Raw genomic sequence first — 27680 nt, forward strand, 5'->3', positions numbered from 1 at the left:
GAACAGGCTCTTGGGAAACATTTGGAGGACATCATGTCCTCTCTGTTCTCCTGTAACAGGAAATATGGAATAGTGGAGGCTCTGGGGAGCCATGACTTACTGCAGGATTGCTGTAAATGAGCCCGTCCTCTGGTAGCTCAGGAGGGGCCAGGGCTGCTAGCCTGTGGGCCTCCTCTGGTCCCCTCCATCTCTGTACTGAAGAAGGCTAGGCTTTCTCTTAACCCGAATTGCCCAGCAGGACTGGACCTCCCCAGGTTACAGTGCCTGCCACAGGTCCTCCTCTTTTGCCAGTCCTGCTACTCTGGTGGGGACAGGGGTAGAGCAGGAGCCCTCCTCCATGCTGCTGATGGTCTGTGGGCAGTGGGAGGGTGCAATTTATGGAGGTTTGGATTCCTTGGCTTCTGTGGGCCCTCACTCTCTCATCTATGGTGTGAGATGAAGGGGGAGGGTACCTGTGGACTTGGGCAACAGGCCACTGCACATGCTATGGTGACAGCTGTGGGGCCAGGGCCTCACTCTGGGGAAGAGGTTAGTAAGGCTTAGAACAGGGGCACAGAAGGTGGGAGCCCAGTGATTAGAACTGGAGTCTGGGGGACAGAGCTTAGGGGTGGTGGAGGGGCTGAGCACAAGCCTGACCCCGGCCAGCTCAGGTTCCTTTGTCTCTTGGTAACGCTCAATCCCTTGTGCCACCTCCCGCTGCTCGTTGAAGTGAGTTTATGTTCTTTTTCAGAGCAGGTGCCACATGGGTGGGAGTTTACTCCCACTAAATGCTTGATAGAAACATTAAATTTTTCAAGTGGACATGTGTCAACATTACTGCAGCGGAACGGTACTAGGATCCGCTGCCAGCCGACGTCTACCACAAGACACTGGCCATGTAGTAGAATGACGGGGAAGGAGACCTTGGGGCACGGCCAGCCTTGGGGGTGGGCGGAGCAGCCCTGGTGGCACCGAGTTTCAGTGCTCGCCCCCAAACCAAAGGCTGGTGATTTCATCCAGCCAGCTGCTCTGCAGGACAGAGCTTCTTCCCTAAAGGAACCCTGTGGGGCAGCTGAGCTCTAGTTCTGCAGGGCCCCTGGGAGTCGGTGTCAAAACAGTGGATTTGGTGTTTGCTTATTATTTTTGTATGAATGGATGGGAGGAAGAGTGAGCTGGGGTGGGGGCAGGGGTGGGGTGTTAGGTAAATGAAGAGGGGAAGAGGGTTGGGAGCCTGGGAGCTGATGTTATACATTAAACCCCCACACACCTCAAAACACGGTGGGCGGACAGCCCCAGGGATGGAAACAGATAGAGGCTCCGGAATGGGGAGCCCAGCAGCAAGACCAGAAATGCAGGCTGGGGCCAGATTGTCGAAGGGCAGTCACTCTGGGTCTGACCTCACTGGACTCCACTCTTGTTTTCAGTAAAACAGGATGTACTAGTGGATTAGGCGAGTTCATGTTTGTAGGATACCTAGCAGTGGGCCGGACACACAGCAGGTGCCAGGACACAGTTCTCTGTTGCTGCTGATAGAACCACACAAGGATAGATGTGCCTCCCATAAATCAACAGCTAGGCTGCATCCCACAGTTCGTCCGAATACTGAGTTTGTGTCTCGCTGACATCTAAGATTTAGGTGGCTCTTCGCCAGTCTCTTCAGAGTGTTTGGTCATGAGCAGCCAGGCCGTGGCGCTGGCTCACCTCACCAGGGGCTCACCAGACTCATCCCAAGGCAATGGGTCCCAGCAGTGCCCTCCTGCAGATCAAACAGGGGCCTCTGCCCAGCCTCTAGAATGAAGGGGACCCTGCTCATACAAGAAAGGCTCCCTTTTCAGGGACACATAAGGGGGTACACCCCCAAACTCAGAATTTTATCAAAACTATGTATTTTAATTTTTTTTTTTTACACAACCACCTTATCACCGTCAAAGTACTCTCCAGTACACTTAATACATTTGTCAAATCTGTGATTCCATTCTTGGAAACATTTTTGAAACTCATCTGTTTGGATGGCTGACAGCACCTCCCTCATTTTTTCTTCTTCACCTCTTCTATGTAGTCAAATCGCTGCCCTTTCGAGTCCCTCTTCATTTGCAGAAACAAAAAGAAGTAGCATGGAGGGAGGTCAGGTGAAGTAAGGTGTGTGGGGCAAGAGAGGCATTGCTGTTTTTGCCCACTGGTGCACTAAGATGGCTGTGGGAGCAGGTACATTGTGATGGTACAACTAGACACCCATCTCTACAAATCAGACCTTTTTTGTCGCACACGGTTACGCCATCTTTTCAGAACCTCTAAATAGAAAGCTTGATTAACAGATAACCTGGTAGAATGCACTATGAGTCAACAGAGTCTACCTTTCTGTCCGTTTGGGAAGTAGATGGACATCCAGATTGAGATTTGTCATCAATCGATATTTCACCTCTTTTGAACTGAGAAAACCACTTGTACACTTGGAGTAGTTTTTCTCATGGCGCTGTCTTTCTAAGCTGTGTTCAACATCACAACTGTTTCTGCGGAATTTCCACCCCCCGCCCCAGAGCAGAAAACAAAATTTCACAGCTATGTGCTGTTCTTATATCAGACGTCACAAAAAACAGGTTCAAGCAAAACTGCTTTTATGAAAACTGTGACCAGAGAGAATCTTCCTAGGCAATGCCACTGGGTGAACTAACTCAGAGCAGGTTGTTTGGTGCGCACCTAGAGGGAAAAATGCATACTACAAAAGCTCTGCCCTGCCCAGCATAATTCTGGTTTTGTTGAGGGGGTAAACCCCTCGTAAGTCCATCTCTCCCTGAAGGAGTACATGTGTTCATCCAGAAGTGATCTTTGACCATCTCTGATCTGGCTCTGTCACTCCAGAAATGGATGATTCCTTGAGGAGAGAGCGGCTCAGAGTACCCCCAACCTTGCCCAGTTGGTGAGGACACCCTCTGATCTGAAGGAGATAGACACCTGAGAGACGACCGACTGCAGGGCATAAGGTCTGTCATGCATTTATTTGGTCCCAGCCCAGAGGACCCAGAGACCAATAGACCCCAAAGAGGCTTGACAGGGTAGGCAGCAGTACCCTGTGGGAGAGGGGGAGTTGGCTGGGGGCCTTGGAAGAGAGAGTGGCAGAGGGTGCCTGCTCCTGGGCCTGGGGAGGCCTTTTTGAAGTGGGGCGGGCCAGTTGGCTGGACCTTGAAAGATGAATGGAAATTGGAAACAGTGGTAGGATTGAAGACCAGCGGCAGCAAGGCCATGAGAAATGGAAGAGAAGTCGTTGGTCCTCGTGGGTGGTGGGTGCTGCTGCTGGCTGCCGTTGGATCCACTCTGGACCCCTGGCAGCCCTGTGCACACAGAAGGAGACGGTGCCCAGTCCTGCGCCACCCTCAATGGTTATTTTTGAGCCCGTCGTTGTGGCCAGTGTCATTCCGTCTGGTTGAGGCTCTTCCCCCTTCTCGCTGACCTGCGACCACACGTGGTGCCCTTTTCCAGAAACTGGTACCTCCTGAGAATATGTCCCAAGTACTTAAGGTGAGGTCTCACCAGCCTCGAGTTTACCCTCGAGAGTGAGGTGGATGAGTGGGTGTGGGGCCCAGTGGATTTAGGGAACCGGCCTTTCACGTGTTGTGTGGGTGGCACGGGTCAGGGGAGGTGCTGGAGCCAAGAGTGATTGGAGCAGGGTGACCTGAAACTGCCCACCAGTTACTGTGGCCAAGGACAGCCACTGTGTACTTGTACATATTATTAGCAACAAGTCTGAGAGGGTCTTTTAAAGGGCTATTCCGTTGATGGGCACAGGAGAAGTGACTCATTCAAGGTGACATGGCTGTTGAGGGTGGGATGGATATCTACACAATCACACCCTCCAGGTACAGGCTCATTTCTCATCCTGTGACCCAGTCCTGTGATAGACTGTCACCAGAATGCGAGGGCTTGTCATAGCACCCCGCTATGTTACAGCAGACTCTCAGAGCTATGTGGATCAGCAGGCCTGGGCCGGGAATCCATCCAGGAGGAAGGGGTCATTTAGAATTTGGGAGGGAGGCAAGAGGGAATGGGGAACAGATGCAAACCGCTTAGTGGGGATGGCACACTTGTCAGGTACAGCTGAGTTAACCTGTGTTAACTGTGACTTAGCTTCTCTGGACCCAACCCCTTTACCTCTCCAATGGCCCCAGTACGCAATCAAGTGGGAGAAGACCTGACTCGTGACCTGTACCTTGAGAAGGTTCTGGAGGAGGTACAGCTCCTTCCCTGTCGTTTTGTCTGCCCTGGGAGCCAAGAGAACGCCTTCAGCAGCCCTCAGCTTCGCTCTGCCACTACAGCCCCACCTCTCCCTTATTTTGAAGCTGTTGGATAAACTGAGATCAAAGTTTATTCCAGGGAAACCTGGCCTCTGAAGGAAGGGGGAGTGGGTGGGAGGGACTGAGGGAGGAGGAGGGAAGCTTGGAACCTGAGGGATGGGGAGGAGCTGGGCAAGCCCTGGAGGCATGGTGGACAGAGGTTGGACAGGTATGGTCTGGATCATCTGGTGGTGTAGTGGTTATGCACTGAGCTGCGAACTACAGGGTCAGCAGTTCAAAAACTAGTAGCCAGCTTTGCTGGAGAAAGACAAGACTTTCTCGTTCCATAAAGAATTAATAGTTGTTGGAAACCCCCTGGCCCTGGGGTGCTGTGGTGACTCTGAGTAAGACCCTAGGTGGTGTCCCTCAATCTCCCATGAGCCTCTCTTTGTACTCCCCATCGCATTGCAGAAGCCCCCGAGTCCCCTGACCCCCAGGTGGTGGCTGTGAGGGAGCTTTGATGGCCTGCCGGGTGCAAAGGCTGGTCAGTGGCCATAGCTGCGGCTTCTCTAGTGGGGTGAGGAAGGGGGTGTGGCCCCAGGCTGAAAATCAGGTTGGCTGTGTGACCAGGAACGAATCAATGAATGCCCACACCAGTGCAGGGGTGGCATTGAGGAGCACAGATTTTCCCTGTCCCTGCCCTTCACTAGTTGGTCAGTATCCTCACACGAAGTGTCTGTCCACTTAATCTCTGCTGAGCCAGCCACCATAGCTTCTTACAGACGAGGACTGTACTCTCCACCTCATCCCCCCTTTGAAACTGAACCCCAGGACCCTTGCCCAATGGCAGTTTTCTGACCAGCTGAGGGAGTGGGGAGTGCTGTCTAGTCCCAAGTCTTGGGTGGGAGTCTGGAAGCACCCGTGGCTTTTCTGTCCCTGGGCGACAGCAATAAGCAGGTCCCTGGCCTGGTGTGCTTTTCTAAAAGCGTGAATGGAAATCGCAAGGGGAGACCGTGGTTGCTGCCCATTTGGGTCTCCGGGAAGCTCTGCTCTGAGCCGGACAAACTCGGGTGGGGCAGCAGGGGCGGGCCAGCCACGTCTCCTCCCCTTGACCTGTGGCCTGGGCGAGCCCAAGCTGGCGGGAGCGCCCGGGATCCCGGCGGCCAGGGGGTGAGTGACTGGCGGGGGACCCGCAGGTCCCCGGCCGGCAGGCCAGGGGCCGCGGGTGGAGGAATACCACCCGGGGCTGGCTGGGGGCGGGGCGGCCCGGCTGGGGGCGGGGTCCATTGCTTCCACCTAGACTGGAGGGAGGTGGGGGTGGGCGGCGCCCGAAGGAGGTCGTAGCGGCACTGCGGGCAGAGGTTACTGGAGGTTACCCAGGGACCCATTTGCGAAAGCGCGGGCTGGCCCCTAACACCATCCATCCGCCTAGCCGTCCCGTCGGGTGCCTGCCTGCTTTGGCCGGGCACTACTAGTTCAAGGTGTTTCCGAAACGCCCCTTTACCTGAATCGGATCGCCTCCTGGTGGGAGAAAGGCAAATAGGTGGTTTCAGACGCGTGCTCTGAAGAAGTCGCAACGACGGGGTGCTGCTGGCTCTCGTCCGGTCCGCCGGCGGCAGGACTTTCGATCAAGCGGGGGACACCGGCTTGGCCAGAGCGGGCCTAGCGAGTGCAAAGGCCCGGGGCGGGCCCCGGATATGAGCCTGGGTGGAGTGGCTTGTCTTAGGGGAGGAGCCTGGGAGGACCTCGGGACTGCGCTGGGCTCAGTGCTCCTGGCCGCGTGCACCCTGCCCCAGTGGCTGGAAGTGATTGTTTTCAGGTGTCTTTTCCAGACTTGTTGGAGCTGGAAGTTTTTCCGTATGGTTGGGTACCTGTGTAGAAGACTATAATTTTCCACTTGTGCCCCGGAGGGCCCGGAAACCTCTAGATGTTGTTGCAGCGGTTCTTGTTTTAAAGTTGGTTTTTTGTTCGTTTGTTTTGAAATCTCAAATAAGAAGGCTGATTGAGTGAGCATGTTCTGTGGGAGGGTTAAGCCTCCAGCTCCTTAGATGCCCGCTCGGACTGAGAGTCGAGGCCCCCTGATCCTGCCAGGAGTGCATGCCACCCTCAGGAATGGGCCTCTGTGGCTTGGGACTCCTTGGTGACAACCTCAGCAAGATCCTGTGTTGGACCAGAGGGACTACTCTGTGGAGACCGCAGAAGCTGGATCTGGCTCCCAAAGCCAGGGTGCCCAGACCCAGGTCTGCGGAGAGGCCTGTGCCCCTACCGCCACAAAGGTCTGTAGGTGGCTGGGTGGGGGTGGGGACATGGTGGGTGGGGGCAGTGGTACAGGAAACTCCCTTGTCTGGGAGGCTATGCATGAGCTTGGCCAAACCTTGAGTGGGCTGGAGGTTCAGGGGCTGTTTCCCTATGGAAACACCTTCATCCCCTGGGAGGACTCCTCAGGGGCTGGGGAGGAGGAAGGAAGGTAGGAGCTGGGGAGGAGGAGGGAAGGTGGGAGCTGAGGTTTGGAGACTGGCTCCTTCTCAGAACTAAAGCCTTACCTTCTTCGGAGCCTGGAGTCATTTTGAGAGGAGAGGCTGGAATAAACCACACAGCTGGTGGGGGTGGGGAGCTAGCATCTGGAAGGTGAGTGCCAGCTCTAAACCTAGTAGGGAACTGGTGATGGGAGACCCCAAGCTTTGCAGCCAGTAAGGGCCCTGGAGCCCGTGGGCCCCTAGCCTGGGGCTCAGCCCGGGCAGGAAAGCAGCAGCCACGGGAGCTGGTGCCCCATTCTCAGGAACTGCCTCCAAGGGACGGGTTTAATCATCCGAGCCTGTCTTTCTCTCGGTTAGTATTGCCGGGGAGAAGCTTTACTCCCAAACTTGTATTGATCCAGGCCCTAATAAAAAAGTAAAAGGGCTTTTTGGAACAGGTTTTTATTTTTTTTCCCCTCCCACCACTTGAGCTGAGAACATCCAAGCCCTGAGACACTAGTTTCCCTCCCCCTTAGATTTGGGGAGGCGTGAGGGTGGCCTTGTTTAGAACTGAGGCTTCAGGAAGCCTCCCCTGACTGAAGTCCACTGTCTGTTCTCTACCAGTAAAGTACCAGTAAAGCCAAGGGGCCACGTGTGCATCTTGACTGCCCCTCGGAAATGTCACCTTTCTTTGCTAGTCTAAGGCCCCAGGGACCATCGTCGTTAGTAGTTGATGCTAACGAGTCTGTTCTGGCTGGCCGAGACCCAGTTTACAACAGAACCAGACACTGCCGGGTCCGGTGCCACTCCCACAGATGGGCTGCTTGAGCCCATGGTTGCAGCCACTGTGTCAGTCTTTCCCCTTGTGGGCCTTCCCCATTTCTACTGACTGTTAACAAGCATAGTGTGTTTTGCCAGGGACTGGTCTTCCCTGATCACATCTCCAGAGTTCATCACACGAAGTGAGGGGCGGAAAAGGAAGGCCCGACTCCTGATAGTTTGCGACTTTGGGGGTCAGTTTTTCTACTGTCTGGGTCTTTGTCTTTGGTAGTGTTTCGTAAAAACGTAGAAAGGCAGAAATACCTTTCTGCCTAGCCCTGGGCCACACAGAGCTTACTAAGTTCTGGTGGGAAAGACCCGGTAACAGTCGGTCAGCAGAGCAACAAAGCCAATGAAGTAATAACTGCAGGCGGTGTGAAGTTCCTCTCCCGAAACGTAAGTCGGGGAATTTAGTTGCCTTTGCGCAACACCTGCACTCCCGGTGCCTAAAATAGTGTTTGGCACATAGTTTGCACTTCAGAGATATTTGTTGATGGAGTGAGCGAAATATGGCAGAAAACCAGGTGTTTCACTGAGGAATAATAGGGGTGGAGCTGGGCTTGCCTTGGGGGAAGGGAAGGGCTGAGTCCCTGAAGCCAGCCATTTCCAGCAGTTTGATTCTTACAGGTGAGGCTCTGTGTACAGAAGAATCACCTGGGGATCTTGTTAGACTATTGGTTCTGACTCAGTGTCTCTCTGGGGGGGGGGGGGTATGTTGAACCAGTTGGAAGCCAGCCTTGGCTTTATTTGGAGTAATGTGGGGAGTGATTGAGAGGTTTGAAGCACCAGAGATAAACAATCCAAGTTGCATCTCTAAAGGATCCTTCCAGCTTCCTGCTGGAGGGGAGATGGGAGGGCAGAGAGGCCTGGCTGTGGGGTGCCCGTGGAGTGAGGAGGAGAGACTCTTTGAAGGGTCTGAAGCAGGACTTGCTGCTGATAGATTGGATTCCGAAGACACAAGGGACAGAGGATTCTGGTCTCGGAGACTCCTGGCTTTGAGCTCCACTCTGGGCATTTCAGGCTTGAGGTTCTAGGAGACATCCAAGAAGAGATGTCAGACTGGCATTTCCGTGGGAATCTGGAGCTCATAGCCGGGGAGGCCTGAAAATAGACATTTAGGAATCCCATGCACATGGGAAGGAGGTATTTAAAGCGGCGGGAGTCGACGGATGCCCACCCAATCAGGCTTCTGAGAAATCCCCTCAGCAAGCTGTCAGGGCTGGTGGTGAGTTCTGAAGGTAGGGGGAAAGCCAGAGACTGGTGGTCTGGCTTTGAAGAGGAAGGTAGCTGTCCCCTTTGTCCACTCAGGCGGAGACTTGTCTTTGACTCAGTAAAGACCTCTAGTCACCTTGAGAATAAGAAAAGTTGGTGAAGAAGAGGTAGCAAATGTTCCGAGAAGTGCTTCGAAGATTGGGCCCATCCGGGCAGTTGAGGAGGGAGCCAGGGGAGGGTCTGCCAGCGCCTTCTCTCCAGTGGGTCTCATCTTTAAGCATGCATCAGAATCAACGGAGCACAGTCTCACAGAGACCTCTGGTGGTCCCCGCCTCTCCAAGCCCCCTTCCTCCTCTTTGTCCTCTTCTGATATGTCCTGGGCCTTTACTAACTACCCTGTGAGTCTTGTGGGGGAGTCTGCTAACCCCTCCCTGCCCCTCGCCCTGCTCGCTGCTCTGGGTCCTCGGAAGGTCTTTCCCAGAGCAGAGCCAGGCTGCGTTGACAGGATGGCTTTTCTTGGAAGGCTCTTTTCCCAGGCGATTTGGCTGGCCAGCTTCTGACCTGTGGGTGGAGGTGAGAATGTATTAGGCTTTGGAGCAGGGACAGCCTAGGTAGGTGCTGGTGGGCTCCTGCTGGGAGCCTTCTGATGGATGAATAAGTCAGGTGTTGACATCTTTAGGGGTTGCGGCCCTGGTTGTACTTGGCTTTTTACATGTGCTATCTACAGAACACGGTGTATCAACCCATTTCCTACACCAGGAGATTGGAGAGACAGCCCCTGCCGTGGATACACTGTAGCTCGTAGGCAGATGTATAACTTTCCAGGGCACAGCGAGCTCGGTTGAGGAGACTTCTGAGGAGGCAAGGGCTGTACACTGGGGAGAAGGGAGCCAGAGATCCACAGACGCCTGTGGGATTGGGTGACTCCTGACAGCCTGAGCAGAGAGGATCGCTAACCGGCCTCAGACACAGCCCTCCTCTTGGTCTTCATGGCCACCTGGCAGGGATGGAGGCATCTTGGAGGTGGCAGAGTGTGGTCCTGGCTGGTCACTGAGGGTTCCAGGTGAACCTCTCCTTTCACAGAAGACAGCACAGAGAAAGGAGGGACTTACCCAAGGTTGCTTCCCAAGCTGCTTGTGTCTGTCTCCCTCTGTGCCTCCTAACACACCCGGGGCAGCCTCCTCCTATCAGCAACTGTGACTCACTCTGAGCCAGACTCTGCTTGATTAACTCATTGGATTACCCCAAAGCAGCCCTTGGGTGGCCAGTGTTATTATGGTGCCCACTTTACAGACAGGGAAACTGAGACTAAAAAGAAGACACAATCAAGGGGTGCGGTGCAGATTTAAGTTCAGTCTGGTATTTTCTTAACCGTTAGGATCCACTGCCCTCAAACTTGTTTGTCTGCCAGGCTCTGTAGGACAGACACAGCAGGGGTGGTAAATCCTTGAGTAGCCTGGCCCCTGGGAACTGTGCATGGCCTTGGGGGATCCCGATGGAGGATGGGGGTGCAGTACCCACTCCGGGCCCAACCAGCCCAACCCTCAAAAGCCAAACTCACTGCCATTGAGTCAGTGCCTACACACCGTGACCCTATAGGGCAGGGTAGAATTGCCCCTGTGCGTTTCCAATACTGTGACTCTTTACAGGAGTAGAAAGCCTCTTCTTTCTCCCCAGGAGTGTCTGGCGGATTCAAACTGCTGACCTTGGGGTTAGCAGCCCAACTCGTAAATGCTAACCCGTCACCAGGGCTCCTGGTTGCACAACCAGCCCAGAGGGCTGGAGTCGGCCCACCCTTGTTGTAGTCAAGTTTTCCCTTTTCTTTCCCACTCCCCATTCCAAAAGCTGGGCAGGCAGGAGAGCTGCAGCCCTGCCCCCCTCATTCCAGTGAACAGCAGGTGGGAGAGGCTTGGTAAGTTTGCCTGTGCCCTAGGCCTGGGTGGACAGTTCCCCCGCCCCTACCTCCCATGAGCATGCATAGGGTCTGGGTATGGAGTGCCAGGTCCCTGTGGGGTTCAAAGAGCTGCCTCTTCCGCCCGCCCCCTCTCTCAGGGCTCTGTCCTTCTGTCTTTACCTTTGTTGGAGTCTGTCTTTGCTGGTCTCTTCCATCTCATGTGTAGAAGCCAGGCTCTCCAGTCTCCTGATCTGTGAGATGAAGTATACTGACAGAGCCCACCTTGTGGGGCTGTAATCCCTCATCCCAGGAGGGAAAGATGCTAGTGGATCTGCCACAGGTGGGTGGGGCCTCACTTGGGAGAGCAGGTGCAAGAGAGAGAGAGGATCCGCCTGTGTTGCATTCAAGTGGGTTGCACCTCAACTTTGCAGCCAACTCCCTGCTAAGTGACTGAGCCCTCTCCCCCCAGACCTCAGTGCCCTCCCCTGTCTGGCGGGGGTCATGGCAGGGCCCGCCTTGTTGAGCTGTGGTGAGGACTGAGCAAGAGTGCTGATGAGTGCTCAGAAGCAGCTGCCAACCCCACTCACGGGTGAAACACAGCCTCGGGTTTGGTTTGGTTTTGGGGTGCATTCAGGCCTGTGCGTGAAGTGAGCAGTCTTGCTTAAAATCTGCCTCATAATCATAAGCCCTTCGATGGCTCATCAGACCTTGGAGGTTGGTGGGGTTTTTTCTGCTTTCCAAAGGAAAAGAGTGCCTACGCCTTTAAGACCTGGCAGACCCGAGCGGGACACTGGCCCTTTAAAAGCTCATTACACAGAGTTGGAGCACAGCCTTTGTTTAACTCTGATTAGTCCCAGCGGACTGGGCTAGAGGGGTATGTCTGGGCCCAGAGTGGGGCTGAACTGGCTGGGCTGGAGGGGAGCTGCTGGCCAGCCCCTCCTGTGCCCAGGGCCTGCTGCGCCCAGCCACTGAGCTGAGGGATGGTGAGTGACTTGAGAGGGCTGGAGGAAGGGAGCATGATGACCAGACCTACCCCGTAGGGCCCAGGGAGCTCCCGAGGAGGGGGGTGGCCACCAGTGAGGTGCCCTGGCTGGGAATATTGGGGAGTTGTCCTCGGACTGACGAATGTCTATCCCCGCCGCTGCCAGCCCAGAATGTGGAAGTGATTAGGATTCCCGCCCCCACCACAGCTGAAGCCAGAGACCAAGGCAACGGCTGTAGCTGGTGGTAGTTTTTAAAAAGGAAACTCCATGTCCAGTTGCTCTTCCCGATGGAGCCAGTGGCCTGCAGAACCGGGAATGCCGGCCACTGCTGGGCAGGCGCTTGAAATGAGGAACTTGAGCCTTGAGGACCTGGTCCAGCCTGGACTCCTCTTCCTCCTCCCCTTCCCTGGGACCACCCGCACCCTGATCCCGCAGGCCGCGGGATGTGAGAGGAGGGGGCTGTGTCTGGGTCTGGAGGGTGTTGCAGCTCCAGCTTAAATATTTGAAACAATTGTCAGAAACCAGGCCACTTTGATGTGGCAGCGTCTACACTGGTGAGCTGGAGTCTCCAGAGAAATCACGGAGCAGGGCTTTGGTTTGTCACAGCCAAGCGTCCACGGGTGTCTTTGCCGTGGTCACCACCACTGTGTGGATGGGGGGGCGCTGGGAACACCCACACACCAGGTGACGTTCTTGCCACTTTACAGATGGGAAGTGATGCACTCCAGGCTCACATAGTTGCCAAACCCAGGGCCAGGTGGTGTCCGCGCTGTGACCTGGAGGTTACCTAACAGCTGGTGTCTCCGACCACGTGGGTTTGTGTTGGTTTGGTGGCAAGTCTCAGTCACTGAGGCAGTGAAGGATTTGGAAATGGGAGCCCAGGGGCTAGCTCTCCATCCAACCTCGGCTGGGGCCTGTAAACTGGGGGACCCTGGGCAAGTTGCTTGACTCTCTGAGCCTCCGTTTTTCTGTGTATTTGGGGAATGAATTGGGGCAAATGGGGGCAAACCCTAGAGTCAGCCAGTGTGGAGAGTAGGCTGTGGGGTTGAGATCAGGGTGTGGGGCCTACCCAGTATGAACCAGTGTGCCAATGGTTGGCGGGTGCTTGGGCCCAGTAGGGGCTTTTTACACTGTTGCTAGGGGCCCGAGGCTCACAGAAAGCAGGCCCTGGCTTTCTTTGCCATCAGTTCTCCGGGTTTCAGCCTCCTCCGGTGCCTTGGGAGCCCGTGGCTTGCTGGCAGTCACCCTTCCTGCTGTTCTGCTGCTGAGCCCTCCTGGCTGTCTCCTGGTTAGTCTGGGAGTAGTCCTGTGAGAAGAGGCCCTCTGGGAATGCCAGGCCCCAGACTCTAGGAACCAACGGACACTGGTCCCAAGGCCCCATAACTATCATGGGTGCCTGGGCTAACTCCACCTAGGACTAGGGGTGGAGGGAAGTGGTAGCTTAATGAGCCTGTAGCATGCCAGAGCAGGAGGCAGAGGTGGCCCATTGATGGGGAAGGAAGTTCAGGTGAGGAGAAGCTAACCCACCCCACAGTCCTTGCTCCTTTGGTCCAACTCTCCTTCCCCTTCATGATTTGTCTTCTAGAGGCCAGACTTGCTGACAGGGAGGGGACCCTGCACAGCCACAAAACACCTCCCTCCCTTCCAAGTGGTGTCTGCAACTGAAAGGATCAGCTGGGCTGGGGGGTGAGCACTGAGGCTTCAGTGTCAGGCCCACGTTTATTTCCAGAAATGTCCGTCCGGGACAGGGAGTGAGTGAGTCATCCTCAGCTCCATCCTCCTCAGCTCCTTAAATGGGGTCTTGAAGGTGCCTGCGCAAGATGACCTATCTTCATTCTCAGCCTGCTCTCACTGACGGAAGGAGAGGTTCTTTGAGCAGGAGGCTCAGGAGGGACTTGGAAGTTAGGTAGAGTGAATGGAGCAGAGAATTGCTGCTGGGTGGGAAGTGGCAGGATGCCACAGGTGAAGCCAGACTCAGCCTAAAGGGGGTGCGGGGGGGGGGGGCAGCAGGGCAGATCACAGGGGCACAGCAACACAATTGAAATTGTGTGTGTGTGTGTATGTATGTATGTATATGTGTGTGTGTGTATATATATATATATATATATATATATAACTTGGCCAAGGTCTGAGATCATTATGTTTGCGTGAGTTTGTTTATAAAGAAGAGCTGATCACATTCTCCCGGTCCATGGGGACAAGGGGGTCCCCAGGGAACAGGAGAAGGAGATAGTTCCCAGATGATCCTGTCACCCTAACACGTCAGCCTGTCCGGTCTGCAGGGGCCACATGGAAGGTTCCTCGGGTGCAGGAAGTGAGGTGGGAGAAGCTGCTGCCTTTTGGCTCTGTGGTGGAACCCTAGGAGCCAGGGGTAGTGGAGGGGCGTGGCAGGTGAGCCAGACAGGAAACAGTTTGAGGGTGGAAGTTCTTGGCTTTAAGTCATTCATTGTTTATTTCTTTGCTTTAAAAAAAAAACCCTTTCAAGTGAGGCTTTTATTCTTACTTGATATTGTACCATTTCAAATGGTCTAATTCAAAAACAGAGGAAACCGGGCAGATGGGGTGTGGCTTTACTGCCAGGAGGTGACCAGGAGCCACTTGGAAACCACAGTAAGGAGGCATCGCAGACCTGGTTGGCCAGGGTCTGTGCTCTCCAGGCTGCACCTGCACGCACCTGTGAGCATGGCCCACTCCTCAAAGGGCAGGGGCATGTCCTCCCAGAGCCACCCCCAGGCCACTTGCAGTTCTTCTGGGCCATTGAAGATCTAGCTCCAGGGTGCCTGGATGCTGGGGGGGGGGGGGGGACGACTCCTAACCCCTGGACCTTCTTTGCTTCCGCCCATGCTTTTCCCAGATCCTTTGCAAGTGCATTTTTCCCGTGAGGCAAGTGATGACCGAGCTACACCGGCACCCCTCTTGGAAATCTTGTGCTTATGAAAATTCTTAATTCAGAGTTCCTTGTGAAAGTCGGCCAAAAGAATGCTCCTTAGACTCGAGTGTGGGGGGCAAAGGGGGTCGCCTTAGGAAAGACCAGTCCCTGGAGGAAGTTGAGAACGGAAAGGAGGAGGACCTTCCAGGAGGTGCCTGACATAACACGATGGTGTCACCATGGGCTCAAACCTCACCACGGTTGTAGGGGGGCAGGGATGGGTAACGGGGGGGGGGAGCCAACTCGATGGCATCTCACCCTTCTTTCTCACACCCCCAAGGACCACCTAGCAGCTATATTGGAGGTGTTGACAGCCCCTGCTGGGATGGGAGTAGGGGCCCAGTCAGAAACCAGGCGCATGCACCCCGCCCTACACAGAGCTAGCTTGGAGCAGAGGGAGAGCCTGGCAGGGGGCCTTGAAACATTCTCTGCAGGAGAAGTTTTGGGGAGGACAACATGGCAGAACCTGAGGAAGGTGGGTGCATGGAGGGCTTTCACACAGGGGAGACTAGAAGCTTGAATCCGGGGTGTCACCATCCCTCATCTTTGAGCTGCTGGGCCCTGCCTGGCAGCTTCTCCTGGGGGGACTGGGGAGGGGGCTGTGGAGAGCCGGAGGGTCAGCTGACCCTCAGCTCACTTCTGATTTGCCCGTCTCATCCTATTCAATGAGCATTCCTCCGCGTCTCTTCTTTTAAGATTCAGGACACTTCACTACTCTTCTGAGGTTTATGAATGTTTTAAAACTGCTCTGCAGTCCCCAAAGTAATTTGACAGGTCTGACAGCTATTGATTAAAAACCCGAAATTATTCAGGCTGCAGGATGACTTGGGGGATTAGATGGAAAGTGGTTCTCCCCCACTCCCACCCCCTCCTTCACTGTCTGCACACCCTTCCCTCCCCCACCGAGGCGCCCCAAGAAAGAAAAGCAATGTGTGCGAAGGTAAATGCATATCTGGACGGTTTCTGACAACCCCATTAGGTCAGCCCGCAGAATGCCACTGGAAAGGGTGGGTGGAGGGAAGTCAGAGGTGGAAGGCTGCCTTGTACTTCAGAGACCCAGGACCAGCAGCCCTGGCTTCTCTGCTTCTGCCCATCCCCATGACCCCAAGGGATCCAGTCCCAAACCGCAGAAAACCCAGGTTGCAGGGTTTAGGCCACCTGTGCGTTCGCTTGCGGCCAGCCAGGCACATAAGGCGGCATGTGACCACGGCTCAGTGAGGTGTTGCTCGCAGCGGTAGCGGTAGTAGTGGAGGTGCTTTCCAGGGAGTTGGTGTGTTGGGGTCTCTGGGTCTCTCGGAGAAGAAACAGCAGTCCAGAAAGGGACGGGAACGTGTTTGGGGTCCTGCAGCATGCAGCATTCAGGGTCCCAGTGGAAGTGGGATGGGTGCTATACCACATCAGTTGGGGAGCCAGGACAAGAGCCTTGCGGTCCCTGGTCAGGTCCCGCCCCCTCCACTCCACCACACTCTTCCCACATTGGACTCTGTGATGGGCCTGCAGTGGTGCTAGGTGCCTGTCATCAGTGAGCCCAGGCTGCCACAGCTTCCGGTCAGCCAACAGTTAGTGGATACCTACTGTGTGCCAGACCTTGGGTAGGGTAGCAGCCCCAGCACCCAAGGAGCCGCCCTGTGGTCCTGCTTTGACTGCCAGGTGCAATTTGCCAGTTCTGTCCTGTAATGCAGGGTCAGCACAGCCCCCCAGAAGCAGAGGTGTTCGCTGGGTCGAGTGAGCTATATGACACAAGCTCTGGGACATTCTTCTTTACCAGCCCCTTACAGGGGACCACGCGAGACCGACGCTCGCATCCATTGGACATGTTACCAGGTGGAGGGCCAGGGAAAGAGAGAAGGACCCCCCCACAAGGGGAATCGGCCCTGCAGCTGGGGTGGTACCTTGGGTAATGGAGCTAGCCATGGACACTGCTGGCCTGGGCTCGCTTCCTGCTCGGCCGGCCACTTGCTGCCCATGAGATCTTGGTCAGGTCACAGCTCCTTTCTGAGGGGAGGTACCGCAGGCCTGATGGGGCTGTCCTTAGAAAAAACAAGGAGACAGGTAGAAAAAACAGTGTGGAGGGAAACTCGGGAGGCATGCACCTGAGGGCCTGTCTGTCTGGAGAGACCAGGGGCAGCAGGGTGAGTCTGTCTTCCCCAAGTATCTCCTTCCCAGTCCGTGGGGCGGGGGTCACACAGTTTCCTGAGGACACTGTTCGGACTGAGGGAACCCAGGCTGGAGGGACCACACCTCCAGGCCTTGTCCTCTGTCACACCAGGAAGCCTTCCCAGACAGAGCTGCCACCCTCCCTGCCTTTTTAGGCCAGGCTATGTCATCCCGGGGGGGCCCTGCGGCCACCAGGCGGCTGCATTCTTCTCTCCTCCCCCTGAGACCCCAGTTGGACCAGGAATGAGCTTCAGTCTTATCTGGCGGTTCCCAGGCCCGCAGGACAAGGCCAGGCCCAGGAAGCAGTGGCTTTGCTGGATGGTCTGACAGGGAGCTGTTTGTGGAGAGGATGGGGCCAGGTTCCCAGGAAGTCAGCACCCCATCTCGCTGGCTCCAGGGCTGTCCACTGAGAACATTCCAGCCAGCACTTGGTCGATGCCTTCTGACCTGAATGGGGACTTAGGGAGTTTGCCCGGTACTCTGACTCCAGAGTCGGAAGGTCCACCCAGCCTTCAGCTCAGCACCTCCTCCATGGAGGTTTGTCCAGAATTTCTGCCCCGTCTCTAGAGAGGGCTGCTGTGAATTGGCAGTGGGTTGGGTGTTTGCTTGTTAGGCCGGGTTGTACTGTCAAGCAAACACGAGGCTGCTAAACACAAGGTATGCAGTTCGATTCCACCAGCTGCTGCTTGGGAGAAAGATGAGACTCTCTTAGATGCAAAGATGGGGAGACTTTGTCTCACTCCCCTTCGAACATGTTATCAGGCAAGTCTGGCCCCTGGAAAAGGAGGTCGTGGTTGGTGGAGTAGAGGGACAGACAGAAGACTCCACGAGTTTGATTTGACTGTGGCTGCAACCGTGGGCTCAAACAGAAAGAACCCTTGTGAGGCTGGGGCCAGACCGGGCACTGCTGCCTTCTGTTGTGCATGGGCCCCGGGAGTCTGACCGGACTGGGCTGCGCCACAGGCAGGGCCACAGGCTGGCCCCATCGGTGGGGATAACTGTCCTGGGCTGTCTTCACTGCAGAAAGGCTTTTTTCTATGACACCAGAGCATTAGTTGATGAGGTTCGCCCCCACCTTGTAAAGGGGTCCTGGAGGAAGGCATCTGGGTAGTGAGGGGAAAGGGGCACTCTCCCTGCCCTAGCAGGGTCGCCCTTCCCTGTTGCTCCCCACCCCACCCCCACTTCTAAAATGCTGCCTGCCAGTGAACAGACCAGGGAGGTGACGGGGACACTGGTGACCAGATGGAGAAACTGAGGCGCAGAGAGTTGGATGACTTGATGAAGTCAAGGCTGTGCGCTTTCTAAAGAGCAGAGGCCGAGTTTCTCTTGCCTTCTTGCCTGATTTCAGTTGCAGGTGTCATTGCTATTGAGAGAGAGAGTTACACCCCACCTCAGACTCCTCCTGGCAATGCAGGTGCCCAAGTCCCCTCTGCCCCTAATCTGAAGGGCCTCTTGTCCCTTGCTTGCATCCTTTCAGAGATGTCTCAGCGCACACTCTAAAAGCAAAGCTCGGGCCCATTTGGGGCTAGCTGTCAGAACTGCTGTGGCTTCTCCTGTCCCCAGCCCTGCCCTCTGGAGCTAATGCAGGACGGTCTCTGCTGCCCATCGGAGATTTAGAGTGACCTTCAGCAGCCTCCTCCCCACCCGCCCTGCCCATCGCTGGGAACATCTTTGCCAAGTCAAGTAGAACTTGTTAATGAGTGTGACTCTTGTTTTGGGGGCGCCTCCCTTCTTGAAACAATAGGGAATGTGTTGAACGTCTGTGTCACTAACCTTTTTAGAGAAGAAAGGGTGGAATTGAAACACAGTGAGTGGTTGGCAAGAGGGCTATCAGATAAGGGTGTTGCCAAGGAGTGTGGACAATGACCCCTTGTTCTTGGTGCCCAGCCCTCACCATCCACTGCTGCCAGGACCTGGCTTTATCTTCAGCAATGGCCCCACCCTCGCCCATGCCCCTGTCTCATAGCCTGGGGCCTGGCAGGGGGCTCCCTCTTGCCCGCCTTCCCTGTCTTACTGCCTGTGGGATAGCTGAAGGCCAGGCTGTGGTAGCAGAGCTGGGCCTGGACTCTGCTGACTTGGGTTCAGTTCCACTCGACCACTTGTTGCCTTTGTGGTCTTGGGCAAGTCTCATGGCCATTCTGAAGCGTGGTGTCTTGGGCCTGATGGGTCCTTTGCGAGAAAAACACGGGGAGATGGGCGGGGAAGTGGCATGCTGCATGGGCTTGTAAGGACTGGGTTGAATGTCTGGAGATACCACGCGCAGCGTTTTGGCCCGGACTTTGAGGATTAGGAAGAACTTGCTCTTCAGAGGAGCCAAGAAAAGCCATGTCTGCTCAGGAAACAGCAGGGGCCAGGTGCAGAGGGGAGGCCTGCCGGGACCAGCCAGCTGAGTTGGGGAAGGGAGTCTGCTGGTTCCTTGCCAGGGTGTGGTGTGAGGGATGGCAGCGAGGGGCTGTTGAGGAAGGACTTGTGCACCACTAAGAAATGGGAACGGTTCCGTGCCAGGTAGAGGGGCTTGCCGGGGTCAGGGACAGTGCTGTAAGTAGTTGGGAGAAAGCTGCTGGGAAGACCAAAACCATTCTTAGCCACATTCGAGCCTTGGGCAGTTGCCCTCCCCGTCTCACGGAGGGGTGCTGCATGGAGGTGGCGTGAGCTCCCTGGCCTTGTAGAGCTGTGGGGAACAAAGCCAAGGACAGGGCCAGATTCTGTGGGGGGTGAGCCTGAGGGCACCGCCCTTGGGAATTGGCCTTGAGCAGATAGCTACCTTTACCACATACCCTCGGGTCTTTGTCCTTTCTCCTAGGGGACTACCCTGCCTTCAGGGTCAGTGAGAGCCATCTTCATGTAGCTGAGCCCCCTCCCCAGGCTCAGCGACCTTCCTGCTGAGGTTTTGGAGCCTCAGACCAGGGGTCCTGGTGCTCTGACGCTCAGCTGAGCCAGACCCAGCCCTACGTACAAGGAACCCCCCTGACCTTCAAGGCAGCAAACTCAGCCTGTCTGGAGATGGCCTTCCCAGCTTAGCCTGTTGTCTTCTGGCGAGTCCAGGAAGAATGCCTGGGAGAAGGGGCACGGATGCTGGGTGTAGGAGGTTGACAAGGAAAGCGGCAAGAGACACCTGGGCAAAGGGCGATGTGTGCCAGGAGCCCAGTGGTGAAGGAAGGGCGGGCCCGAGACTGGCTGCCAGAGTGCCAGTCTGGGGCTTGACCTGAACGGCGTGGTTTTGAGGGGACATCTCCCCCACCCCTCACAACTCAAAGGCCTGAGAAATGCTCCCCTGAAATCCTGGCTTCACATCCAGCCTTGCCCCAACCAGAACCAAATCCACTGCCAGCGAGTGGAGCTGAGTCCTCTTCACGGGACCTGTGTATGTTTCCAAAACAGTGAATCTTCATGACGCAGGCTGCCTCCTCTCACTCCCCTAGAGCAGCTGGTGGGCGTGTCTGTGGGGATTTCTTTTTACCATTTTAGGCAAGCGGGCTTCCATTTTTTTAAATAAGAAAATACACCCCACTCCCTCAGGGTGTAGGTACCACCCCTGAGAAGTGATAATGGGGAAAAAGACAAAGTCCTGGCAGCTGAGGGTCAGCCTGGCTCCGTCAGTTGGTGGGTGGAGCCCACAGGCCTCATTGAAGACTCAGTTCTGCTGTGGCCTCTGGAAGCCCCATAAGCTCCGGGCCACGCTGGCAGAGGCCTCTGTGTCACCACCACACTGGGGAGGTCAGGGAAGGAAGGGTGGGGGTGGGGGCAGGCACCGTCTCTCTTAGCTTGCCTTTGAGCAGTGGTGTGAGACCTAGCCGGTGCCCCGAGTAAGCAATATGCGACCTCCAGGACGATGCTGCACAGGGCACCGCATGCACAGTGCTCAGGCCTGTCCCCGAACGTGGCCTTGGGCAGACCGAGTAAAATGGGTAGATGCATTCGACTAGGGCAGAGGCCAGGGCTGTCCCAGCAAGCGCCTGTGACCCAAGCGTCCCAGGAGGGGAGCTGTGGCATCATCCCTGTTGTTCCCCTCCCCACCCTCCTCCCTACCAGGGACCAGGTACTCGCCAAGTCGGGCTGTAGGTGATAAAGAACGTAGCCCAGCAGGGCCTGGTGTGGGAGGAGGCAGGTGGGCAGGGTCAAGTTCTGACTGGGGCAGCTAATGGGCAGGAGACCCCAGCTCTGAGTGGGCAGGAGTGCTTGGTGCAGAGGCAGGCTTTCAGGCCGTGAGGTGGTTCTGCTGGATCCAGGAGGTGTCCAGGCCATGCTCTTTCCTCCAAGCCCCAGCCCATAGTGGCAGCTCCTCCTCACTGTGACCATGGGTATATACTCACCTCTGCCCAGAACAACTCCCCTCCCCCTCCCCCATAGGATGACAGCGGGATCTGCCTCTGAGCCCCATGGGATAATGGTTGGGCCGTAATCTGTGAGATCAACAGCTCAAAACCACCAGAATGCTCCAAGGGTGGGGTGGTAGGGGGTTGCCGCCTCCTGTACAGAGTGACAGTCTCAGAAACGCACGGGCATTGCTGCCCTGTCCTAGGGTCACCGTGCGCCGGCATCGACTCAAGGCCAGTGAGTCTGAACCCTGATGGGTTGGGACCAGGGATACTGGTCCCTGCCTTAGGCCTTTCCTTGCCTTGTCTCTTCTCCCAGTGAGCGAGGCTTGCCAGGATGGTAGGTGTGGCCTGTTTCTCACGTGGAGAATCCAGACCTGCAAGGAGGGCCGGGGCTGCCCCACAGTGGCCGGTGGTCCAGGCTAGTCCAGCATACTTTTCGGTTGGTAAGCGTCCTCATACGCCCTCTGTTTGGCCAGGAACCTCCTAGTGAGGGCATGTTTGTGGGGCAGGTTGGTGGGAAGGCTTTGCAGACAGACTGCAAGCTGACACCAACAGCTTAGGGTCTGTCCTTCAGGACCAGGGCCACAACCTCAAGCAGGCCCAGCCTCTGGACCCACCTCCCTCTCCCTCCTTTTTGGAAGAAGTTCTTTGGTGCCCCCTGGCCGGTAGGCTCCTCCCCATGCACTTCCTAAGTCCCTGCCCCACCCACCCTGGCTCCGGTGGGCACCGGCACAGCACCTGGAGAGGTTTTCCAACTTGTGCTGCAGAGCAGGAAAGCGCTGCTGCCCTGGCTCTCGGGCCCCTGGGGCATTCCTAGCCTGCCCTCAACAGGATGACCCTCCTGCTGCTGAGGCAAGGCACCTTTTGCATTGAGGTATGAAGCCCTGTGAGGGTGGGGGGCTTGGAGACAGTCCTATAAGGTGGGATGGTGGTCAGACCCGCCCAGGGTGCTGGTCAGTCACCATGGGGGTGGAACAAGGCCATACCAGGAGGTTGGCTCCCCACCCCTGTGGCCATGGCCTGAGGGCCTCCATTCTGCTTTGGTGATCTGAGCCCTCCTCCAGGGTGCTCTGCTTCCTGCCCGATGGGAGTGGTAGCTGGAAGCCTAGGTTCTGATGGGAGAGGGTCAGCTGGATCTCCTGGGTTGGGCCTGGGGCTACCATACTTTTTGACTCCCATACAGCTCCTAGCACCAGGGAGTGGAGTTTCCTCTTACTGTGGGTGGAGAAATGGACTTGAGGGTGCCCTGCCGGTGACCTTGATCAGACTGTAGGAACCTCACTGGTAGTGGCTTCTTGACCCCCAACCCACAGGCATTCAGGAACCGGTTTGCACTGGGAGGGGAGGGGAGGGGAGGGAGGGGTGTGTCTGGTTACCTTGCCACAGGCAAGCCCAGGCTGAGGTGAGGTGGGGTGGGTGGGCCAAGCCCTGGACCTCCCTGCTGCCTGTTTCTGAGGGCTGGAAGGCAGAAGGCAGTAAGGAAGTTCCCAGTGGGCTGTGCCTGGGGCAGATTCCTCTCCAGCTGTGGAAGTCTTTGCAGGCCCACTGTCCTCAGCTTCTCCCTCCATCCCAGCTGCTGGGCCGAGGGAGGATCAGTACTCTGTTCTACGCTGTTGGTCTGGGAAAGAGGTAGCCCCCCACCCCTCCAGTGGGTGGACTCTACCAAGCATGGTTGCAGGGACCGTCCCAGGAGCAAAGAGGGGAAGTGACTTGTGCAGCAGTGGACAGAAGGCCGGAGTCTGGCGAGCCAACTCTCTGGGAGTCAGTGGGCTCTCCTGGGAAACCAGGTGGAGGGGTCAGTCATCCACATGGCTCTCTGTTCCCAGGCTTGTTTGGGGCCCCAGCACCCCTGCCTGGGCCCCTGCGTCTTGGTACAGTGCTGAGACCTTCCCTTTTGGACAGTGCCGTCTTCACTGTAAGACGGGAGCAGCAGAGATGCTTGCGGGACCGGCAGAACGGGACAGTGTACCAGGGACGGCTCTGTTGACACCGATGCTCCAAACAAATACCGGGACTGGTCGGGCCCTGTTGGTCTTGAATGGGGATAGAGAGGTCTGAGAGAAGTCTCCACAGGTCCAGCCAGCTGGTTCCTGAGGGTCCCTGGGACCCTGCAGGCTTGAGCATTTGCCTTGGCCTTGCTCAGCTCCTTAGACCCTGCAAAAGGCTGAGTCGCACCCTCTGCTCTCAGTCCCACAGGGAGGAAGAGGGAATGGTGGGGTCGCTGTGACTTCAGCTCCACGTCCTCGTCCCTCCGTCTCCGCTTCTGAAGACAGAGAGGACAGTGGGAGTTGAGGGCTTGCTTTCTGCTGAGGGGGAATCTGGGCAGGCTTCCTGGTGGAAAGGAGGGGGGGGCTGGGAACTAACTTGGTCTGGGCTGGTGACAGGTGCCATCTGAATGCCTGCTGTCTCCTCCCCCTGCCCCAGGTCCCATCTGATGCCCAGACTGAAGGAGTCACGCTCCCACGAGTCCCTGCTCAGCCCCAGCAGCGCGGTGGAGGCGCTGGATCTCAGCATGGAGGAGGAGGTGGTCATCAAGCCCGTGCACAGCAGCATCCTCGGCCAGGACTACTGCTTCGAGGTGGGGCCCCTTCTGGTGAGGCCAGCTCTCCTCCCAGTGCCCCTCAGCCTCAGCACAGGGATGGGCAGGGCCAGCTTCTTTCTTGCCCTCTGGATCCTCCTCAGAAGTGGGCTGGCTCATGGAGCTGGCTGAGGGTCCCCAGAGCCTGCTTACCCCTCAGGGTGGGGGGTGGGAGCTACGGAATGCAGGGATAGAAGAGCGCACCTCCCTCCTTTTCCTCCCTCTGCACAATGACAGCCCAGAGCGGTTGCGGAGAATGGCCTGCCTGGCCCTTCATTGTAGGTGTGGAGACGGGGACCCCGAGGCAGCAGGACGAGAATCACTTGTGGTTCCTGGGAGGCCTGGGGGAGAGCAGCTTCTTACAGCGCCTTCAGTGATTCACAGTCTTCCTGCCTGAGTTTCTGCTGAGACCCCACCCCGGTGTTGTGCATCATCAGGGGAGCTCCTGGCAATGACAGCCAGCCCTTTGGGGACAAGTGTGGTAGCCTCCTGGCACGCTAGTCCCCAGGGGGGGAACAGAAGGTGGCTGGCGGCTGGATGTCGTTCCAGGTTCAAGGTCATTGTTGGATCAGCCTCTTAATCTTAAATTTCTTAGCTTGCAAGAGGCTAGGACTCGGCTGCCCATCCTTGAGCGGCACATACGGTAGAGGCCTTCCATTGGGGGATGGGCACTGGGTATCCCAAGAAGTGGGCACAAGACTCCCTGGAGGTCCATAGTTGCACCAGGCTTGTGGGGTGAGAGTACTAGGGTCACTCTGTTGGGGAGGCGAGAGCAGAGGCCCAAAGCCAGGCCCACCTCTCACCTGCAGCCCACACAAAAAGCATTTGGCTTCCATCCTATCACTGTTGTCTTGCTGCCTGGCTAAAGTGTGCCCTTGGGAGGACTGTTCTGACCCCTAGACTCCCCCCCACACACACACACACATCTCTAAGCCAGGGGTCTGCGTCGTGGTACCTGTGGCTCCAGCACCAGGGAAGTTGTGGTTAGGGTGTGCATTGCCTTCTAACCCAGCTGCTCATCTCAGGGAGGCGTAGTCAGTGTGGAAGAGCCTTCCCTGTGTGTGGAAACCGGGCTTTGGGCTGGGCTACTCCCCTGTCACTGGCTTGCTCTGGGACAGTGGGTCTCAGCCCGTACTTGCAAATGGGGAAATCCACAGGTCATGACAGCCTCACCCTCCCTCCCAGGGCTCTGGGGCAGACCTGGCTGCCTGTCGGCTCTCCAAAGTTCCAAGATACCGTCCCCTTTCCCCACTGACCTAGCTTTGCTGTGTCCCCTCTCCTGTAGCATTGTCCGTTTGTCCCTCACAGGTGACAACGTCGTCAGGAAGCAAGTGCTTTTCCTGCCGGTCAGCAGCTGAGCGCGACAAGTGGATGGAGAACCTGCGGCGGGCAGTGCACCCCAACAAGGTAGGCCGGTGCAGTGGGGGGTGTGGATGCAGGAGGGGCAGGGTCTCTTGGAGCAGCCGTGAGGGCAGGACCCCCGTGGGTGATTTGGTGGAGACTTGAAAGGAATTCAAGCTGGCCTCAAAGGGGCAGACCTGGGAAGTTAGGTCCCTGGGGTCCTTCAGCCAGAACCCTTGCCCCCATTTCCCGTGGCTAGCTTCTCCCGGGACTCCTCCTCCAGGCAAGCATCCCCTGAGTGCCATCACCTGCTGCTTGGGGAGTGCTGGCCACCGTGGCACCTATAACTGCAGGCCAGGTTCTCCCAAGGGACATCAAGGACAAGCAGAGTAAAGAAAGCCAGGGGCAGGCTCTCATTCTGCAGTGCCACACGGAGTTCCCTTTTCTGGGAAAGCAAGCAGAGGCCCTGCCTGTGTGTGTCGGGCTCTGTGGGCCCGCCCTTCCCTAGCTGACGCCCCCCTCCCCGGGTCTCCCAGGACAATAGCCGGCGTGTGGAGCACATCCTGAAGCTGTGGGTGATTGAGGCCAAAGACCTACCGGCCAAGAAGAAGTATGTGTGTGAGCTGTGTCTGGACGATGTGCTCTACGCCCGCACCACGGGCAAGCTCAAGACCGACAACGTCTTCTGGGGCGAGCACTTTGAGTTCCACAACCTGCCGCCCCTGCGCACCGTCACCGTCCACCTGTACCGAGAGACGGACAAGAAGAAGAAGAAGGAGCGCAACAGCTACCTGGGCCTGGTGAGCCTGCCCGCCGCCTCAGTCTCCGGGCGGCAGTTCGTGGAGAAGTGGTACCCGGTGGTGACGCCCAACCCCAAGGGTGGCAAGGGCCCTGGGCCCATGATCCGCATCAAGGCGCGCTACCAGACCGTCACCATCCTGCCCATGGAGGTGTACAAGGAGTTCGCCGAGCACATCACCAACCACTACCTGGGGCTCTGCGCCACCCTGGAGCCCATCCTCAGCGCCAAGACCAAGGAGGAGATGGCGTCCGCGCTGGTGCACATCCTACAGAGCACCGGCAAGGTGAAGGTGCGTGTGGCGCCGGCCCTTCTCCATGGTGGGGTGTCTGTCTTCAGCTCCCTGGGCTCATGACTGCTATATTGAGGAGGCAGGGCGGGCTGTACACTCCTCCCAAGCTGGGGCAGGTCAAAGCCACTGGGTCCAGCAGGTGTGGGAATGGGTTTGCCTTCCATCCGGTGCCACCTCCGCGGAGACCCGGCCCCTGAGTCTCTAGAGAGTCATCATGGAGCAGGCTTTCCCAGTGACCCTGGCGTACTTATGTGAGTAGGTGCTACATCTGGCAGAACACCCCCCAACAGGATAGTGCCCCCAGCCTCACCCCATGCTCAGACACAGTCATTCCATGCCAGGCAGCCATGGCTGTGCCCTGACCAGAGCCTCACAGACCAGGCTGTCCGAGAGCTGTGCAGACAGGCCCTACTCCAGGCCTGGAGGGTATACCACACCGCAGCCCTCCCCCCCTCCCCCCTGGTTTCAGAACTCCAAGGTGGTGTGTATTAAAAGCCAAGTGGTCTGTGGAGTGGGGAACATGCCTGAACCCCCAGACTGAGGTCAGGGAGAATCACAGGTGCCCAAAGAGCACCCAGGGCCCTGGTACCATGAGACCTTACTCCTGGGAGGTGGGACTCATCTGGCAGTCCCTTGGCCTCCTCCTGCCCGGCCATTCAGGCCCTTGCAGAACCTGTCTGTGGGGGTCAGTGACGACTCCCCAGCCCTGAGGCCTGCCTGCTGGACTGTGGCATGGGCAGGTGTGGGCCTAGGAGAGGAGCTTTCTAAAAGTGCAGGGTCCGTGACCTTGGCCGGTGCCCACCCTCACTCCCAGCCTTTAGCCTGGACTGGCAAGACTGCAGGAAGACTGACTGACTGACTGACTGACTGACTGACTGACTGACTGTCGTTATCAGGGAGGGGCTGATAGTGACCCAGGGCTGGCCTGGAACCAGATTCAGATCACAGGTGCCCCACCGCTGAGGGTCAGGACGGTGTGAGGGGCTCATCATGGAGAGAGATGGAAACTCACTGATGGAAACTCGCTTGGGCATTTGGGGCAGGGCCTGGGGTACCCAAGGCACCAGCTGTGCTTCACATCTCCCTGCCGTCTGGCCAGCCCTGGCGTCGTCTTGGGGCCTTCGGTCATAGGACTGGGAGAGGCTTCTCCTGGGATGCAGGTCTGGCCCAGTCCTCCTGCACCTTGGTTTTCTCCTCCTTGGGCCCTTGCTCTTAGGAGCTCAGGAAGTGGACATGAGGCAGGTGAAGACTGGGGGTGAGGTGAGGCACAGTCCTCTGCCTCAGTTCAGGGAGAGGCTCCAGGGTCTGGTCCTCAGACTGAGAGACCCCTAAGAAGCCCCAGGGCCGCTGCCTCCTCGTTCTGCCTCTGCCTGGGTCAGCCCCTTCTGTTCTTGAGTGAGGCTCCACTTGAGGTTTCAGAGGGCCCCCATTGCGTCTGTCTGAGGGAGGGATTTCCTGAGCACCAGACCCCTCCTGCCCTCACTGTCACCCTTCCGGGCTCCTTCTCGGCTCAGCCTGTCTCCTTTCCCTCTGTGTCTCCCCCGAGTCACAAGGTTGGCTGTGGGTGTGAGGATGCCAAGGTGAGAGTGGGACACCAGGGAGGGAGTTGCCAGCTGGGTGGGTGTAGCAGGTTCACTTGACAGCTCCCTGCAGT

At 56.9% G+C, this 27680-nt stretch overlaps 1 protein-coding gene across 5 annotated transcripts in view; it reads left to right on the forward strand.

Annotated features, from left to right (window-relative positions):
* DAB2IP (DAB2 interacting protein) overlaps positions 1–27680 on the forward strand; it is a 124382-nt gene that overhangs the window by 79660 nt on the left and 17042 nt on the right. For 3 of the 5 annotated variants that reach the window (XM_075560438.1, XM_075560437.1, XM_075560435.1), the window contains exons 4-6: positions 23441–23594; positions 24903–25001; positions 25472–26026. In XM_075560438.1, coding sequence (XP_075416553.1) covers positions 23441–23594; positions 24903–25001; positions 25472–26026 — 808 coding nt within the window. Of the gene's footprint in view, positions 1–5393; positions 5418–11471; positions 11612–23440; positions 23595–24902; positions 25002–25471; positions 26027–27680 lie in introns of those variants that run through there. The other 2 variants (XM_075560440.1, XM_075560439.1) reach the window with 2 other exon arrangements.

Source organism: Tenrec ecaudatus, chromosome 10 (genome assembly GCF_050624435.1).
Source record: "Tenrec ecaudatus isolate mTenEca1 chromosome 10, mTenEca1.hap1, whole genome shotgun sequence".
Lineage (NCBI taxonomy): Eukaryota > Metazoa > Chordata > Mammalia > Afrosoricida > Tenrecidae > Tenrec > Tenrec ecaudatus.